At 41.4% G+C, this 17,709-nt stretch overlaps 1 protein-coding gene across 2 annotated transcripts in view; it reads left to right on the top strand.

Moving 5' to 3' along the window:
* The first annotated feature begins 1,742 nt into the window (after positions 1-1,742).
* RAB11FIP2 (RAB11 family interacting protein 2) overlaps positions 1,743-17,709 on the top strand; it is a 42,145-nt gene continuing 26,178 nt past the window's right edge. Inside the window, exons 1-3 of one of the 2 annotated variants that reach the window (XM_025994211.2) lie at positions 1,743-2,289; positions 7,947-8,389; positions 9,102-9,570. In XM_025994211.2, the coding sequence (XP_025849996.1) occupies positions 1,937-2,289; positions 7,947-8,389; positions 9,102-9,570 (1,265 nt within the window). In that variant the 5' untranslated portion in view covers positions 1,743-1,936. The remainder of the gene's footprint in view (positions 2,290-7,946; positions 8,390-9,101; positions 9,571-17,709) is intronic. The other variant, XM_072740202.1, reaches the window with a different exon arrangement.

The following is a 17,709-nucleotide window of genomic DNA, read 5'->3' as shown; positions in this document are numbered from 1 at the left end:
GGCTCCCAGAATCTCAGTTCCTTGCCTCAAGTAAGTGCCCATCACAGGCCACACACCGAATCTCTCTCTGGCAGAGGCAGAGCATCCAGCAAGGCTCCGACTCATCAGCCCCACTAGATCTGGCTAGTCCGAAAAAGCTCAGTATTGCCTTCTCTCTCTCTCTCTTTTTTAAGATTTTATTTATTTATTCATGAGAGACACACAGAGAGAGAGGCAGAGACACGTGCAGAAGGAGAAGTAGGCTCCATGCAAGAAGCCCAACGTGGGACTCGATCCCAGGACTCCAGGATCATGCCCTGAGCCCAAGGCAGACGCTCAACCCCTGAGCCACCCGGGTGCCCCAGTATTGGCTTCTCCTAAAACGCCCCTTGCATTCCTACAGCGCGTGTGTCCACCAGGTTTTGCCCACAGGCACAGGTGAGACAGCCGTCCGCAGCCCTTGGTGAAGGAGAGTCCTCTCTGGGTTCGGCTTCAAAAGGTGGATAGTCTACACAGTGAGCGCCCAGGGGGTGTCCTAGCCCCCCCCCGGAAGCTGAGGCTCGGGGAGGGGAGAAGACTTGTCCAAGGTCACACAGGCTGATGATGGCAGACATGGGGGGGGGGGATCAGCTCTTCTGACTCTAGCCCCAGTGTCTCTCCCGATCTTTATTGGTTCCTGTGTTGGTTCTGGAACCTTTCATCTGCTTTCCCCCTCTTCTTCCATGGGAGGTGGAGGACGTCTTCCCAGTGAATTAGAGGAGAGTGGAAAAGGGGTTGGGGAAAAGGGCGCTTTCGGTCGATGGAGAGGGCTGATGCGCCGCGCCAGCCACCATCTATCCGACACCCACCGCTCGGTGCCAGGCGCAGGCGGCCCACACGCTTTCCAAAGACGCAACCCGGGCATCCCTCCCCAGATCGGGCGGGCCAGGGTGGCAACCACCCCCCGCGCCCCCCGTGCAGGCCGCCCCGCCCCGTCCTGGGAGCCGGGCGCCACGCCGAGGAGGCGCACCCAGCCCCGGGCCCCGGAGCTCGCGCCGCGCGCCGCCGGTCGCCACGGCAACCAGGGAGGCGCTGACCCCTGACCCCGCCCGGCCCCGCCCCTCGCGTCCCCGAGTTCAACATGGAGGCGGCCAACCCGGAAGTGCCGCCGCCGCCGCCGCCGCCCGCCGGGGGTTGGGAGCCGCGGGCCCCGCGAGGCTGAGCCCGGCGTCCGCCGCCCTGACAGCCCGCGGCCCGCCGTCGCTGGGGCGGCCGCGTCCCCTGCCCTCCCCGTCCAGCTCCGCGGCCGGGCGACCCGCCCCGCCCCCGCCCGAGAGGAGGAGCCGAGGCGAGGGGGAGGAGGAGGAGGAGGAGGAGGAGGAGGAGGAGGAGGGAGAGGTTTGCTAGAGGCAGCCGGGCCGCGCGAGCCGCCGGCGGTTCGTATTACCGGGGTCGGAAGGAGGAGCCGGGCCGGGCCCGCCGAGCGGCGCGGGCAGGCGGGAGGCGCGGAGGAGGCGGGGGCGGCGCGGCGGCGGGGGAGCGGGGGAGCGGGCCGGGGGGGCGGCCCCGCGCGGGCCCCGGCGGCCAGGCCTGAGCCGCCGCAGGCCCGGGAGCCGCCCGCAGCCGCCGCCCGGGGCCGGTCCCCGCAGCGGGCGGCGCGCGGGGGCGCGGGGGGCGGCGCGGAGGCGCGGGCGGCTCGGCCCGGCCCGGCCCGGCCCGGCGGGCATGCTGGGCCCCCGGGCGCCTGCAGCGGAGAGGGCCCCCCCAGCGCAGCCGCGCCCCCGGGCCGCCCCAGCGAGGCGCCGCGCCGCGAGCCCCGGGCCAGGCGGGCAGCCGTGAGCTCGCCCGCCGCCGCCGGGTGCCGGAGGATGCAGTGATTCAGGAATTAGGCTCTCCCTGCGGGAGGGGCGCTGCCTGCGCGGAGGGCTCGGGCGCCGAGGGAAGCCGCCACCACCGCAAACCCCCCCAGAGACCCAGAATGATGCTGTCCGAGCAAGCCCAAAAGTGGTTTCCTACCCACGTGCAGGTCACAGTGCTCCAAGCCAAAGATCTTAAGCCAAAAGGCAAAAGTGGCACCAATGACACATACACTATAATTCAGCTGGGCAAGGAAAAGTACTCCACCTCTGTAGCTGAGAAAACCCTTGAGCCTGTCTGGAAGGAGGAGGCCTCCTTCGAGCTCCCTGGATTGCTAATGCAGGGGAATCCCGAGAAATACATCCTTTTCCTCATAGTTATGCACAGGTCCCTGGTGGGTCTGGATAAGTTTTTAGGGCAGGTGGCAATCAATCTCAATGACATCTTTGAGGACAAACAAAGAAGGAAAACAGAGTAAGTTATGTAATTTATTTTGAATTTGGGGGAGATTATCTTATTTACGGATTTTCTGTTCTTGGAAATTATGTGGGGCATTCTCTCTCTCTCTCTCTTTTTTTTTTTCTTTTTTTTGGATTGAAATATGACCTAGTTGTAAGCACCATGGTTGCACGAATCTGGAGTAAAAAATAGCCCTTGTGAAGAAATATATATATATATATATATATTTTTTTTTTTTTTTAAATGGAGGCAGTAATGATCCATTACTCTCGCATTTCTGGTTAAGGTAAACATGTTAAATAATTGAGTATTTTGCACTGAATTTTAAGCAAACTGACATGGTTTTCACCGCTCGTAAGAGGACTTGATCACAGTGCTGACCACCTAAAACTTGTGTGAGTTGCTGTGATCGTGAAACACTACAGTTTGCCAGGAAATGGAGAATTAAATCTGTCAATATAAGGTCTCATGTTGAATTTTGAAGTTGTCTAAAGGTCTATTACCAAATTTAGAGGTCAGGATTTCGTTTCAGCTTCAGAAACACAAGCTGGCCGGTGTTTTAGCTCAGCCATCTTTCAGGGTCAGTACATCTCGATGGAGTCGAGAGCTGTTGAAAGAAAAAAAAAATTTAAGTGTGTACAAACATTCGCAACCTTGAATGCACGCTGACATTTTTTCTGTGAATTCACAACCTATTGGAGTTAGTGTATTACTTCGGAAATAGTTCTGTAAAGCCCGCGTGTTGAGGATAGTGTGATGGAGTTCTTGTGATGAAGTGATTCAGGGGCGTCTTCACTGCAAACACGTCCTTTTACCTCTGACTTTCAAGCTCAGGAGAGATACGTTGTCATTTAAAAAAGGATGATATAAATTAACACTTGGATGTTATGTCTTAAGTCGGAAAATTACGTGTTTTCAGAGATACAGATATACTCACCCTTCCTTCAACCTGATCTGAGAGAACCTTGAAATTAACGGAATTAATGAGAGAAAAATATAGGTTGAGTTTGTAAGAGGACTTCAAGTGTCCAAAGCAGCTTTGGTGTTTCCCACATGCCCGAAATTTATTTGCCCTTTTGAAAACTTTTGATAATGGTAACTTTCTTGAAGTTCATGTCCATTTCTTACTACGTTTTTACAACAAGTGCGCCTTACTATTCTCTGTACATCTTCCTGCAAGCTTCTCTTGATTGGAGTTTTTATTTTTATTACTTTTTTTTTTTTTTTTTTAAATCAGGACTTGATGTAAGATTTAGTACGTGAAGGGTAAAGGGATAGACAGATAAGTACTAGGAATGCAAGAGGAAAAATGGTAAATATTTACTCAGGAGATAACAGTATTTTAAGAAAAAGGAGAGAAAAGTTTTAAAAAAATGTAAAATTGAATGTATATTGATGGTTTTTGATAAGTGTTTGATACCTACAAAATGGTATTTGTTACCTACAAAATTTCCTCTGAGGAGTTTTTCATTAGGTTGAAGCTGAAAGATAGATGATCACCAAGCAGTTTGTTCAAATCACCAATTTTGGATGAAACTTACCCTATGATATTTAAAGTGTTTTGAAGGTAGACTTTCTAGTATATTGTAACTGCAAATGTTATGCTGCCTTTTTTGGTACTTTTTATGTTAATGAGTGACCTATTACAGGCCTCCTATGAAATCTAAATTTTCCGAGCCAAAGTAGGCCCAACTGTGAATCCAGAGATTCAGAGGATGAAGTGAGCTTTAAAAATTCCTTCTTGCTTTACTCCTTATCTTTGGCAACATCCGAATTACAATAAATTTGGCCATAAGTAACTCTCCTATCGTGGTCTCCCTACAGAAATTCTCTATTGGCTACTAAATAAAATTGATTAGAACTTTCAGGAGGAAAATGCTTTTAAATGTTCTCAACAGGGCTTGTGATGTTATTGCATGCAGAGTGATTTTCAGATGTTATTAAATCCCATTTTCTTTGTGGATAAATGAGGACCACATATTTGACGAGATATCTTTATTGGTAATATTTCTAGTTTTTTAATATATTTAATAGCTTCCTTTTCCAGCACAGCTGTGCATGTGGTACAGTACAAGATGAACTTGGGCCACCGGTGTATTGCAAGAAAGATATTTAATATTCTGCACAGTGCTGAGCCTTGTCGGCATATCCCCAAGTGCTTTTTAGAAAACCAGTATGAGTGATGAAGGCTACCAGCTGATTTAGAAGTCCCATGAAACTGCTGGGTGTGACATTTTATACTCTTGACACTGAAGACAAGTATTTACAGCTTGTCTTCCAATTGTGTCATGATAGGCAAAGAAGTGTGATGGCTAAAACTATTATTTTACTTATTTTTATAATTTAAAATTAAATGCCGTTCTTCTTTTTTTCTTTTAAGGAGAGGGAAAGGGCCCGAGTCATAACATTTTGAGTGGGGCATGGAAAGAGAACTTCTGTATCTCCCACTTTTATGGGTGTCTGGGTTGGTTCTGGCATGAGATTTAAGGAAATAATGCAGTGTTTAATAACAGAACGGTAAAATCGTTCATGCTGTTATGTAATATCTATTGATTTTTTTTTTTTTACAACAGGAATGGGTGATTTTTTTTTTTTTAAGGCTCATGGAAAGTAATAACAATCAGAGTCCCTAGAGTTAGGTATGACTCAAACACATGCAGATTTTAGGACTTTTGTGCGAGTTTCTGCAGTGCACCTGTGTCCTGGCCTCTGGCACCCTTCCTGCCAATCTTGTCCCGTTTCTGACCACACAGCACCAATTGCTTGGGAATAGTTCCCACATGTGTGGTGGTTTTTGAACATGGACCTGTGCCCACTAAAAATTGAACAGAGGCCATATACAGTTTAAAAACAGCACTCCAGAGGTGAAAAAAAAAAATCAGCATTAATCCACTAAGCCCCAAATGCTGTGTCTTCATTTTATCTTTTTGAAGCCTGGGAAAATGAGTGCTATCTCTGGAATGATTCTTGAAGGTCTCATTAAGACTTCCCCATTACCTCACTTTCAAAACAAAGCAGCTAACGTAGTTTGTCATGCCTAAGTTTTAAGTTTTATACATTTGTTAAAAGTTCTTTGCATTTTTTTTTTTTTCTGGGAGTGGGGGGATGCAAACTCTCCTGTATTTAGAGTTTGTATTCAAATACTGACTTGCTTGATTCTTTTAAGCTTACCTGATGAGTCTTTAGTGTTCCCTACCATAAAACAAAATGGTGCAACACACACACAGTTTTAGCTTGGTTACGGTAAGAGTATAGTTTTAGAAAAAAATTATTCAGTAAACATTTATTGAATGCAAGGCAAATTGCCTTCAAGGAGCTTACCCTTTAGCAGTAGAAAACCTGCATTGCCTTCCTCCTTGGTTGTCACTGCCGCCTGATTAAACACAGGGTCCCCTAACACATGGCCAGCCCTGCCTTTAACCTTATTAACATATGTGGTTCATCAAATAGGAAAGAACTTCTATTTTCATGCAGATGTTATTCATCAGCTTGGGTATTTTCCTTATTGGCTTTAATCTGACATTGGGATGTTACTTAGCCTTTGTGCCCCAGTTCCCTCATCTATGAAACATGGATGTTAAAGTAGATCATTGATTTGGTCTTATTTCTGAAATTCGGTGAGTTTTGATTCCTCTCACCTTCTTCCATCTATTGGTTATTGATTTATTTATTTTTCCTCAGATTTGCTTTGATTTGTTGTATACATGGAAGTCCTCTAGGCCTAAGTTTTTTTGTTTTTGGTACACTTCCTACAAAGTGTACTCATTTACTTTGTGTAAAGCCTGAGATGTTACAGAACATTTCCCGTGTACCATCCATCAGAAGCATTTCTCCCCCCATTGAGAATGGCTTTATTTTCTAGAATTGGGAATTAATAACAGGGTGTCTGACCTTGTTTCATTTCCAGGCTTTTTGAGTGCTAAATTTTGTATTGTTCAAGGTTCTCTATTCCACAGAGTTGATTGCTGTCCTTTCTTATTTCTGTTTCTAGTCCCTGTGTGTTCAGATTTCACCATTTGCTTCAAAAGCTTTTCTCAGTGTAGGGTCTTGGGGTAATGCTTTTTATTATAAAACATTTTATTTTTAAAAATTACTTTTTTTAATGCAACTAGATCATAATTGATTGAATTGCTTCAAATTAATGAAGAAGATATTTCTCTTGTGTGTTTTACTTTCTAAGATTGTACATATGGTATGTGCCAATTTTCTCTCCTGCCTGGAAAGAATGGTGAACCAGTCTTCCACCTGATGTATAGTAAACATGAGCTGCTTCTGGCATATCTTCTTGGTAACAGGAGAGAAAGTACTAATGTAAAATTAGATCAGAGTTCCTTTGTAGCTAAGAAAGTTTGTTACACTTGATTAGAGCTATATTTAAGTATAAATGTAACCTATTTGCAGGTTATGCTTCATTGTTAAAAAAATGTGGAAATACTATAGAAACTCTCTTCGAGGCTTGATTTTGCAAATTTTTTTTTTAAGCTATTTTCTCTGTAAAATGACCACTTGTAACACTGACCACTGGAGACTTTCTCATAGATAAAAAACACCACAGAACAAACCAAAATAAACTTTACTTCTTATACAGTAGCCCCCTCTTATCCACAGGGAATAAGTTCCAAGGCCCCCAGTGGGATCTAGCCTGAAACTGGCTGGCACCCAATCCTAGATATACTATGTTTTCCTTTACATTTACATACCTATGATAAAGTTTAATTTATAAATTTGGCACAGTAAGAGATTAATAATACAATAGAACAGTTATATACTGTAATAAAAGTAATGCGAATATGATCTCGTTCTTAAAATGTCTTACTGTCCTGTACTCACCCTTCTGGTGATGATGTGAGATGATAAAATGCCTCCGTATTGAGATGAAGTGAGGTGAATGACGTAGGCTTTGTGACATAGCATCAGGCTGCTAACTGACCTTCTGAGGCTGTGTCAGACAGAGGATCGTCTGCTTCCAGAACGCAGTTGACTGCTGGTAACTGAAGCCGTGGAAAGCGAAACCGTGGATAAGGGGGACTACTGTAACATCATTTGACAACGGACGGTGCAATTCAGCGAACTGACAAAAAGCATAAGATTTGGCTCCAATTAGAATAATTTCTCTTTGGTATTGGTACAGTAGCAATGATAAATGAAGCAAATAGATTCTAACAGGAAGCATTTAAGGTTTCTTTTTCCTTCAAAAACTTTACAGGGTTCACTACTATTTGTCACTTCCTATGTTTTACTCATTTTTCCTATTTTATTCAGGAGAAGGCTTTGGCCCGCTTGACATGAATCTAAATCACATCTTATGTCATTTTCACAGCACACTGTAATGCAACACGCTCCGATATTAACAAAATTCTTCCAGTAGCGTTTACAGAAGAAATATTTTGGGGTTGGGGCTAAATATTTAATTATTAAAAATGTGATTATTTTATAGTGCTCAAGAGGAGTTTGTATTGATGAATTATTTCATAGTCTCTGCCTCAGTCCTTTGACATTAACAAATGTTCTTAGGCCACTAGCAACACTTAAAGTCAGATGGATGCATAATAGCTATCATGCTTCCATCGCTTTGATGGTTCATAGCTTAACCTAAAAAGCTATTTGTACATAACAAGCCTGTATCCTCTCTGCAGTGTGTGTTACAACCCAGTTTTTTCCTTCTCTTTAAGGTGGTTTAGATTAGAATCCAAACAAGGAAAAAGAGCCAAAAACAGGGGTGAGATAAAGGTCAATATTCAATTCATGCGGAACAATATGACAGCAAGTATGTTTGACTTATCAATGAAAGACAAAACAAGATCTCCTTTTGCAAAATTAAAAGATAAGATGAAAGGTAGAAAAAATGATGGGACATTTTCTGATACGTCTTCTGCAATCATTCCAAGTTCTCACATACCCGATGCCAATACTGACTTTTCAAGTGGTGAAATACAGATGAAATCCAAACCAAAAAAGCCTTTCCTTCTGGGTCCTCAGCGACTCTCTTCAGCACATTCAATGTCTGACTTAACTGGGACCCACATATCTTCTGAGAAACTGAAGTCTGGCACCATTGGTCAAACACATCTTCTTGGTCGGCATGTAGATTCCTTTGGAGTGGTTCCGGAAAGTGGTAAGTGACACTTTCTCATTGTATCCTTAGTGATCCGAACTACCCTTTTAATTTTTAAAGTCTAGCTTATAAAGTTAGAAAATAAAAATTGCAATTTCTAGGTAGTTTCTAAGCTTAGCTCTTTATTGAGTGCCGAATATACTCAAAATTGGTAAGTTTATTGAAGGCAGAACTTGTCTGCATTCAGCATTGTGTTTATATTATTACATGATAACAAAAATGAGTCCCAGTTGCTTTTCATGGCCTGGCATCTTTTTTTTTTTTTTTTTTTTACTGCTGTTTCTTTGGTCCTGAAAGCCTGAAGCATAAATAAATACTCCATTTAATCAGAAAGTTCCTAGAAAAAAAATCTTGTATGTTCAGAAGTAGCAAAGTATATTTAATGCTAATGATGAAAAAAGTCTTTGAGAATTTATAGCACCATCTTGCCCACCAGAACCTCTAGTTTTGACATTATGGTTTATGTGATTGTTTTTTTCTGAGCTGAGTAAATTACTGATTGTCTAGCAATATGCTAATTATTATTAGCTTATCTACTTGAGACTGCTATACTTCACCATTTTAAGATTGTTTTCCTTGATTATTTTAAAGGTTAATATCTTTAAATAGCTAATTGCTCTCATTCTAAAAGCAGCAGTGTGCACACAGAATGTGTCAAGTAGTGTGATGTAATGTGTCACTGATTATGTACTAACTACAAAATTGTTTGCAGGAAGTCTCAAATCTCCACACAGAAGAACATTAAGCTTTGATACTTCTAAAATGAACCAACCTGACAGCAGTGTGGATGAAGGTGAATCGTCTTTCGGAAGACAAAATGACCCATTTACAAATGTGACTGCTTCATTACCCCAAAAATTTGCAACACTGCCAAGGAAGAAAAATCCATTTGAAGAAAGCAGTGAATCATGGGACAGCAGCATGAATTTATTTTCAAAATCAGTTGAAGTAAGAAAAGAAAATAAAAGAGAGAAAAGAGAGAAAGTTAGCTTGTTTGAAAGAGTGACTGGAAAAAAAGATAGCCGAAGATCTGATAAACTTAACAATGGGGGATCTGATAGCCCTTGTGACTTGAAATCACCTAACGCATTTAGTGAAAATCGGCAGGACTATTTTGATTATGAGTCAACTAATCCGTTTACAACAAAATTCAGGGCTTCAAATATAATGCCATCTTCAAGGTAAGCCTTATGGGGGAAGTTGTGCTATTTTGAAAAAAACTACACTTGAAAGTATCAAATACCCTTTTAAATACTTGAATGTTTTAAATTCCTTTTATTTGACTTGAACACAATTCTTATCTTATTTTTATAATTAATTATGGAGCCAGGCAATGCTACATACATCTTTGGAATTGAACTTTTTATCTTAGAAGGATAAAAGATTCATAATCCCTACCCTAGTCTATTTCTATGTGAGCCAGAAACTCACTGAAACTTAGGAAGAGAATGGCATAGCTTTTGATGAGAGTGGTTAAGAGTGAATCACCACTGGTTGTTAATTCAGGCCAGAAATTTAGGTGATACGTTGGGTTTCTAGATACTATTTTCCAGGGATTAGTTCACAGGCTCTCTGGGGAGGATTAGTGGGCCAATAGCAGCCTATGGGCTGTTCTTTAAGAAATACTGGCTTATGTTAAGTATTAATGGTTTTCATCGTCGGTGTTAACTAGCCTCATCAAGTGGCTATTTAGAAGTCACTTCTATTTGTGAATGTTTATTGGAATTTTGTGACCCTTTGGGTACTATAAATATATCAAAGAGTAGCTGTATGATGATTTCTGGTCATAGGAATAATCACTATCATGATAAAGATTAGATTTTCAAAATCTGAGTTCTCAGTTTTGTATATAATAGTACTTCTTCCTTTGTCCAAGTGGGAACTCTATTCCTTTAAATGAGATTATGGATTTTGCAGAAGTGAACAGTGGAAAAGCTGATTAAAGAAAACTTAATCAAAGAATAAGATGAATGTATTGGAATCCTAAGCAGTTATAGGTTAGCATGGTAGAGTGTTTGCCATGGAATGTAGAAGTTTTTCCTCAAGGCTATAATGTATAAATACCAACCAGAGTGGGAATCCTGGCTCAGTAGCTCTGTGACCTCTATAAACCTCATCTTCTCCATCTTTGAAACAAGGAAAAGAATACCTACTTGGTAGGATTGGGTGATGATAAATTATAAATCAAGTACATGGTATAAAGCCAGGGCCCAAATAGGGAACCCGTGAATGGTGGCTGTTTACTGTGTTTTATATACTGTCATGTAGTATTTTATTCAAAAACAGTGCTTTGTTTTGTCCCATTGCAAACAAAAAGTATAGTATTAACAAGCACCCTTTTAGACGGTACTTTCCTACCTGTCTTCTCATTTTCTAATGATGTGTTAAAGTATGCATTTAACATTTCCGAGGGAAACGTGTGTCTCTTTCATTTTTTTTTTTTAGCAATAAATACTTACTGTGGCTTTAAAAAGTATTGTTCAGTTTTCTTTATCAGCTATACTCAAAAAGAATACATTCTTATCGTGTGGTATTAATATTTTACTGAAGAGTCCATAGTTTCATTATGGTATTCTCAAATATTTTATTTTGGTATCTCACATAGTGTATTACACGTACTGTCTTAAGTCCTAAGTTACAGTGGTAAATTGAAATATATTTGCTTTTTCTCCCTTTCGCTAAACTTTTTTTTTTGAAGAAGATAATTAAAAACAACTATCTGAGATAACTTAAGAGATTGCATAATTTAAATAATTTTAGAGTCAAAAGCAAGAAAAATGGGCAGTGGCAGGAAAATAATGTTTTTAAATTATGGCAGCATGTAGAAAAATAAGTATCCTCAAATCTTTAATTGCCCTATACTGGGGCTGTTTACATGGATTGCCACAGGTTTTAAAAGTGAGTGTGGCATTTTGCCAGATTTAGGCTGTGTTTGGGTGACATCAGTACAAATGCTGTTTCTATCGAAATGAGAGCTATTTCTTGGTAAATGGAAGATTTTTAAATTTTAAGCCTTTCTCTTCGTCGTGTTCTTCGGGAGGCCAGGTATGAGGACGACTACATGTGTAGTTTCCTGGAAAGTTACCTTTCCTCTGTGTGTCACAAACTATGTCTGTGGTAAATGCATTTGCAATTAAAGGGTCGCTCTTATTTAGAGTGTAAAATAGAAGGATCACCTATAAGTAGATCTAGGAAGAGGGTTCAGTTCAAAACCTCTGGAAAGCAGCTTTATCTTGAGTGGAGTTTGGGGGGATGCAGTGGAGGTCATTTTGTTTCTGTGTAGCCATATGCTCCTGTTTCTTGTCCTTACATCAGCCTCTGGGGATCATTGGAGACATTTTAGGTTTCTCCCATTCACATCTAAGCCAAATGCACTTTGGAAGCTCTAGACTCCTGTCACTAGGATGTGTGCCACAGATTGTTTTTTTTTTCCAGTACTGCTAAACAGATCTCTTCAGGGTCTCCCGGACTCTTGTCACTGATGGCTCTGAGAACACTGGCCAGAGTAAAGGGTGGATGCCGTAGCCGTGGAACCGGATCGTGTTCTTTGTGAGTGAGCTGGCTCACCTGTGGTCACAGGTGCAGGGGGACCATGATGTTGCCCTGCAAGTGGATAGGGTGTGATTAAGCCCGGAGAATTTTCTTTATTCCAAAAAGCTTGACAGCACTAAGGAACACTTTCTTAGAAGGCAGAGTTTTTATTTCTTCATTAAAAAAAAATAATAATAAAATCCACCTGAGGAAATCACCTTGTAAACCACACACAAAAAAAAATACCACGTTCTGCTTCCGTTCTTGGAATAGGTCCTGTAATAGTCTTGCATAAAACCAATAGAGGAAACGAATTCAGCTTTTTGTTGGATCACCCGACAAAAAGAATGGGATTCTTTGAAACACTTTGGCTTGTGCTTACTAAGTCACAGTCTCCTCCTTACCTGCCCCTCTTCTCTGAAGCCTTGCCTGCTCTTGTTGAGAGAGCTGCTGGATCCCTTTGGGGCAGCCTTTTCTTACACGGAAGTCTTGCTTTGCATGGGCATCCCGTTGTTCAGTAATAGACCAGTCTCTGGTCTCCCTCCCACCATCACCAACATCTTGAGGGCTGTACCTCCATTTCATTCAGCTCTCCACCCTGAATCTCCAGCCCGATGCTTGGTACGTAGTAGGTGTTAGAGAAAACCATTTTTGAATCTGTGAACACAAGATAGCAGACCGATTTCCTAAAATGTGATTTTATTCCTTGAGGCTCCTCTTCTAGCCCGGCGTGGGCTGTGAAGATCTGGTACAGTGAAAACAGACCCACAAAGGCAAAATATGTGCATTGTTTATGTACAACAAAGCATTATTCAAAATCTAAGTCAGTGTCAAGGGCTCCTGAAATGTAGCGTTCAGACCCTAAATAGCACATTTCTGGAGTTTCTTAAGAACTCTGTGTTAAGTAGCTTATCAACTGTAATAGACAACCCCAGATCTCAGTGGCTTATCACAGTGAAAGCTGCTCCTTGCTGTCGCCACCTGATTCACAATGACAGGGAGGTGGGAAGGGGGTGTTTCGCTCCATTGGGTCATACAGCTCCACGCCGTTATTCCGGAACCAGGCTCCTTCCTTCTCGCGGTGCCACCATTTACCCCACGGCCTCCAGGGCTACGCCGTGAGGGAAGAGAGTGAGGAGGGGGGGTCACATGTGGCATGGCTTTATGTGCCGGGCCTGGCCGTGGCGTGCATCACTTCTGCAGATGTTCCCTTGGCCAGAGTTCATCATGTCCCCGCCTCAGTGCAGCCAGTGAAGAAGAAATCTGGTTCAGCAGTGGACCCAGAAGAAACGGAGTTGGGTGTGGTGAGTACACCGCACTGTGTTTGTGGTCTCTGCCAGTGCTAAGAAGTCTGGATACTATCTCACGCTTGGCATGCTGCAGAACTCCTACTGCACATGCGCCGGCAAGTGTTGTTGGAATTCTTGCCATTTTCAGAAAATGTTTCATCAATTTATGATCAGTATCGAGTTGTTTGCGTTTTAAAATTGCAGCTAACCTTGCTTTTTAATTATAAATCACAGGTAGTTTGGTGTCATCCGTATCGACCAATGTGTTGTGTGGTTAACCCCAGATTTTGTAAAGTAATGCTTGTTTGCATCAGCAGTTACATAATTTTCCAAAAACAAAAAAAAACCTGAGTGCATGTTATACCATTTTTTAAAAAACATTTTTATTTATTCATTTATTTGAGAGAGAGAGAACACGAGCAGGGGTTAAGGGCAGAGGGAGAGAGAGAGAAGCAGACTCCCCACTGAGCAGGGGGCCTGATGTGGGGCTGGATCCCAGAACTCTGGGATCATGACCTGAGCGGAAGGCAGATACTTAAATGACTGAGCCCCTCAGGTGCCCCTGTTATACCTTTTTTTTTTTTTTTAAGATTTTATTTATTTATTTATTCATGAGAGACACAAAGAGAGAGGGGGGGGAGGCAGAGACACAGGCAGAGGGAGAAGCAGGCTCCATGCAGGAAGCCCGACGTGGGACTCGATCCCGGGTCTCCAGGATCATGCCCTGGGCTGAAGCCTGCGCTAAACCTCTGAGCCACTGGGGCTTGCCCCCTGTTATACCATTTTTAATCATTTGTTCACAGTTATTTCTTCTTTAACACTAGGCTAGTCTTCTAGTGGAAAGTGGAAAGTGGAAATGTGTTCAGCAAACAAGGTGCCCTTTTTTAAAAACAGAAACACAGCCAGACCCTTAGCCAGATGGGGACAGGTGATGAAGTTGTGGTTTATTGAAGAGTTAGTGAAAGAGATATCTATACGTCCAGGTCTGGCCCATGAAGACATCCTATACAGTCATCTATATTGCCTCTCTTCCTCAGTACCTTAGGCCAGGGGTTGACAAACAAGACTAGGGTCCCGGGTCTGGCTTGCTGCCTGTTTTTGTAAATAATGTGTCAGCGGAGCACACCCCTGCTCGTGCTCTCTCTCTCTCTCTCTCAAATAAATGAATAAAAATGTTTTTTAAAAAATGGTATAACATGCACTCAGGTTTTTTTTGTTTTTGGAAAATTATGTAACTGCTGATGCAAACAGCCATTACAGCCTAGGCTGTCTAACCAGACTAGACACTGGTTTGTGTCTACTTTAGTGCTACAGCAGTAGAGACTGCATGGCCTGCAGGGTTGACTGAAATATTTTGCTGAGTCTCGGGCTGGCTGAATAGAGATTCTTGAGAAGGGCCGAGCCAGAAGATGGGCAGCCTGGGTCCCTGAATGCATGTGGAAGACCACCTAACCAAGCATAACCAATTAAACCTTACCTGAACGAGACACTCTGAGAGTATTAAGTGAACTGTGGTTTTTGCATTTATTTATCGTAACATTTAGCGTTATTATTACTTGGTATTTAGGGCCCTGGGGCCATGGTAACTTTAGCCTGTTTAAAAAGCCTAGTTTGAAAGCGTTAAGAACCCCTGATTTGTAACACCAAACCCAAACTCTTCTAACTTTCAATGTACTTACTGTATTTTGGGCTTTTCTTAGTTCTCCAACTTTTCTTTTACTATTCCTTATCTCTCAGTTCTAGGTAATTTAATTTCCTTACCTCTCTCTTTTCAAGCCCTTTAAGCCTTGCTGTGACCATCCTTTGGCTCAGTCCTGGAATGCTCTCTAAACTCCTCTGAGCATGCTTAGCCTATCCTTGAGGCTAAATACTCTTTAATTCTTTCTTGATTAATAACATGGTGTTTCCCTTTGGATTTCTGCTGATATAGAACATAACTGCTCTAGGATATCTATTGTGTCTGGGTCTTAGTCTTCTTTACTAAGCTATCTAAGCTTCTTAATAGCTATGCTGAATCTTCTTTTGTGGGTGCTCCACAGCACCTAGATCAGTGCATATCCCCAGTGTTGATCATCCGAGGCTCCTGAGGATTTTTTTTCAACTACAATTTGTTCGGTCATATTGCAGACTGAATTAGAATCTTTAGTGCGAATGGGCCTTGAAATGAAAATCAGCATTTTTAGAACTTCCCACTGATTCTCAGGTCTAAAAATTACTGATCTAAATTATAGCATGTATTTCATAAGAGTTCAGTAAAGTACTAATTGATGAATAGGAATCAGGAGTTCTGTTGGTAAATTCCTAGTTGAATAGATGACTTGTTCACACTAGCTTTGCTTCCAGGGCCCTAACTAAGGTGGAGGGCTTAGCTGGGAGGTCAGCCATACTAAAACAGGAATATGGAGAGGAGTATGAGATTTGGCTGAATGGCTAAGAAACATCTAAATTATAGTAGGTATTGAAGTACCAGCAGAAATGTCTGACTATTTAATATTTATGGCATCTGTGGATGAATTGTTTCTCAGAGTTCAGGTAAAACCCAGACATCAGTAGTGATGAACAACACTTACAAAATATGCTTGTGTTTATTTGCTACCTATCATAACTTGAAGAGAAACTTTGTGATGTATGTTCTTCTGAGGCTCCCTGAGAAGGTTTATTATTGAGGAAGTCCACCCAGTCAAGGGAATTCATTAACACAGGAGAAAGTTGGTTGTGTGTCTTATTCTGAAATGTAAAAAAAAAATAGAGTAAAAAATATAAGCATACTCCGTATGGAGAGCTGCTGTTTGATTTTAAAAAGGAAGCTCATTGGAGAGTAAGAACTTATGGGAGATATTTTTACCAGAAAATTTTGATTTGGGAATATTCATCTATTTGTGACTCATACAGAGAACATGCTTTCCCCTCGTTATTTTCTGCCTTCTTGTCATTGTGAATACCATACAGCAAACTCTTAGTTGTTCTGTGTTAACTTAATGGTATATCTTATGATATCATTCCTGCTATATTGCTTTTATTAGAGCATATATGCATATATTTCCATTTACTGTACTTACTGAGGAAAAACCTGTTTGTTGCTTAGCTGGTGAAACAGTTTTTAGGACAGTATAGAAGTAGTGCCTAAGATCAAGAACTCCTGTCTGTCGCTAATATCTTATAATTTTGCATGACCGTGTGCCTTTTACTTTTGGGATCAGGTTAACCTACTTCCCTTTCTCCCTTTCTCCTTTCTTTTCTTTCCTTAACTCATTAATTCCTGTCTATGGTTGTATCATACCTTTCTCAGAAGCTACAAAAAAATTGGTTACCTAGAATGTATGTTTAAACGTGTGCCTAATTTTCACAAATCACAAAGCACCATAGGCTTATAAGCATGTAGTTGTTATTATGAAGTTATATAACATGTCCATGAAAAAAAGACAGATTATTTACTATAGGCCTACATTTTGATTTTTAAAAATTAAACAAATGTTCCAAAAGAAATGATCCTATTCATAGTTTTAAAACCTTCATTTTTGTAACGCTCAGTATGGACCTTTTCTCCCCCCCACCCCCGGCCCCCCCATGTGAGTTTATAGCTCAGTTTTTGGCATAATGAACCTTAACATGTATAAGGTTTACTTTAATAGCAGTATTTATTTTTGTTCTTATTTTTGTCTAATAGTAAAGATAATTTTGCCTCTCATCCATGGCAGGCTATAAATCTTTACACAGCTGAAAATTTGTGGCCTCATTTAAAGACAGAAAACAAAAACTTTTGAGATGATTTTTAGACCCATTAATCCATTAGTATCCCGGGATTTGCAGAATGTATCCAATGAAACAGTGACTACGAACATGAAATATGCAATATGATTAGTTCCCTTAACACTAACTAGAACTTTTATGCTAAACTCCCCAGATACTACTTGAAACTTTTTTACCCTTTGTCATCCTAATACTCATTATAATAGCTCTCATTAATTGGTACATCTCCCAATGGGTTAATTTGCAGATACCATCCATGCCATCCTTTTGCTAACTCACTAATGCAAATTGATATTTATAGACTTCAAAATTGAAAACAAAAAAGGCTCTGTAACAAAAAAAGACAAAACTTTGCTAAGTTGTTGTTATTATTTTGAGCTGAGAGATTGAGATATAGAGAGATTTTGTGAGTGAAGAAAACCAGCCAAAAAAATCCACAAAAACTACTGTAGGCTAATAAACTGATGTGAAAATTTCTCAATTTACAGCACTTGACAGGTGCTAAAAGAAAAGCATCTTTAATTTTAATGTGTTGTTAGGACCTCTTTAGAGAGACTGTACAAGTTATTAACAAGGTCCTCTGAGACAGGAGACGGGTAATTAACAAGACCTATGGAGATATAGTTTAGGTAATTAACGAGCTCTTAGGCACTGGACATTGGATAACGCGGCGAGTCCAATAGTTAAAGAGAACAGGTTGTTATGATATGATCAAATACAAGATAGAGTATGTAAGTCCTGAGGTTTCTG

This window comes from Vulpes vulpes, chromosome 15 (genome assembly GCF_048418805.1).
Source record: "Vulpes vulpes isolate BD-2025 chromosome 15, VulVul3, whole genome shotgun sequence".
NCBI classification, from domain to species: Eukaryota; Metazoa; Chordata; class Mammalia; order Carnivora; family Canidae; genus Vulpes; species Vulpes vulpes.
The sequence above is the reverse complement of the archived record's forward strand: the minus strand, read 5'-3'. Positions and strand labels throughout refer to the sequence as shown.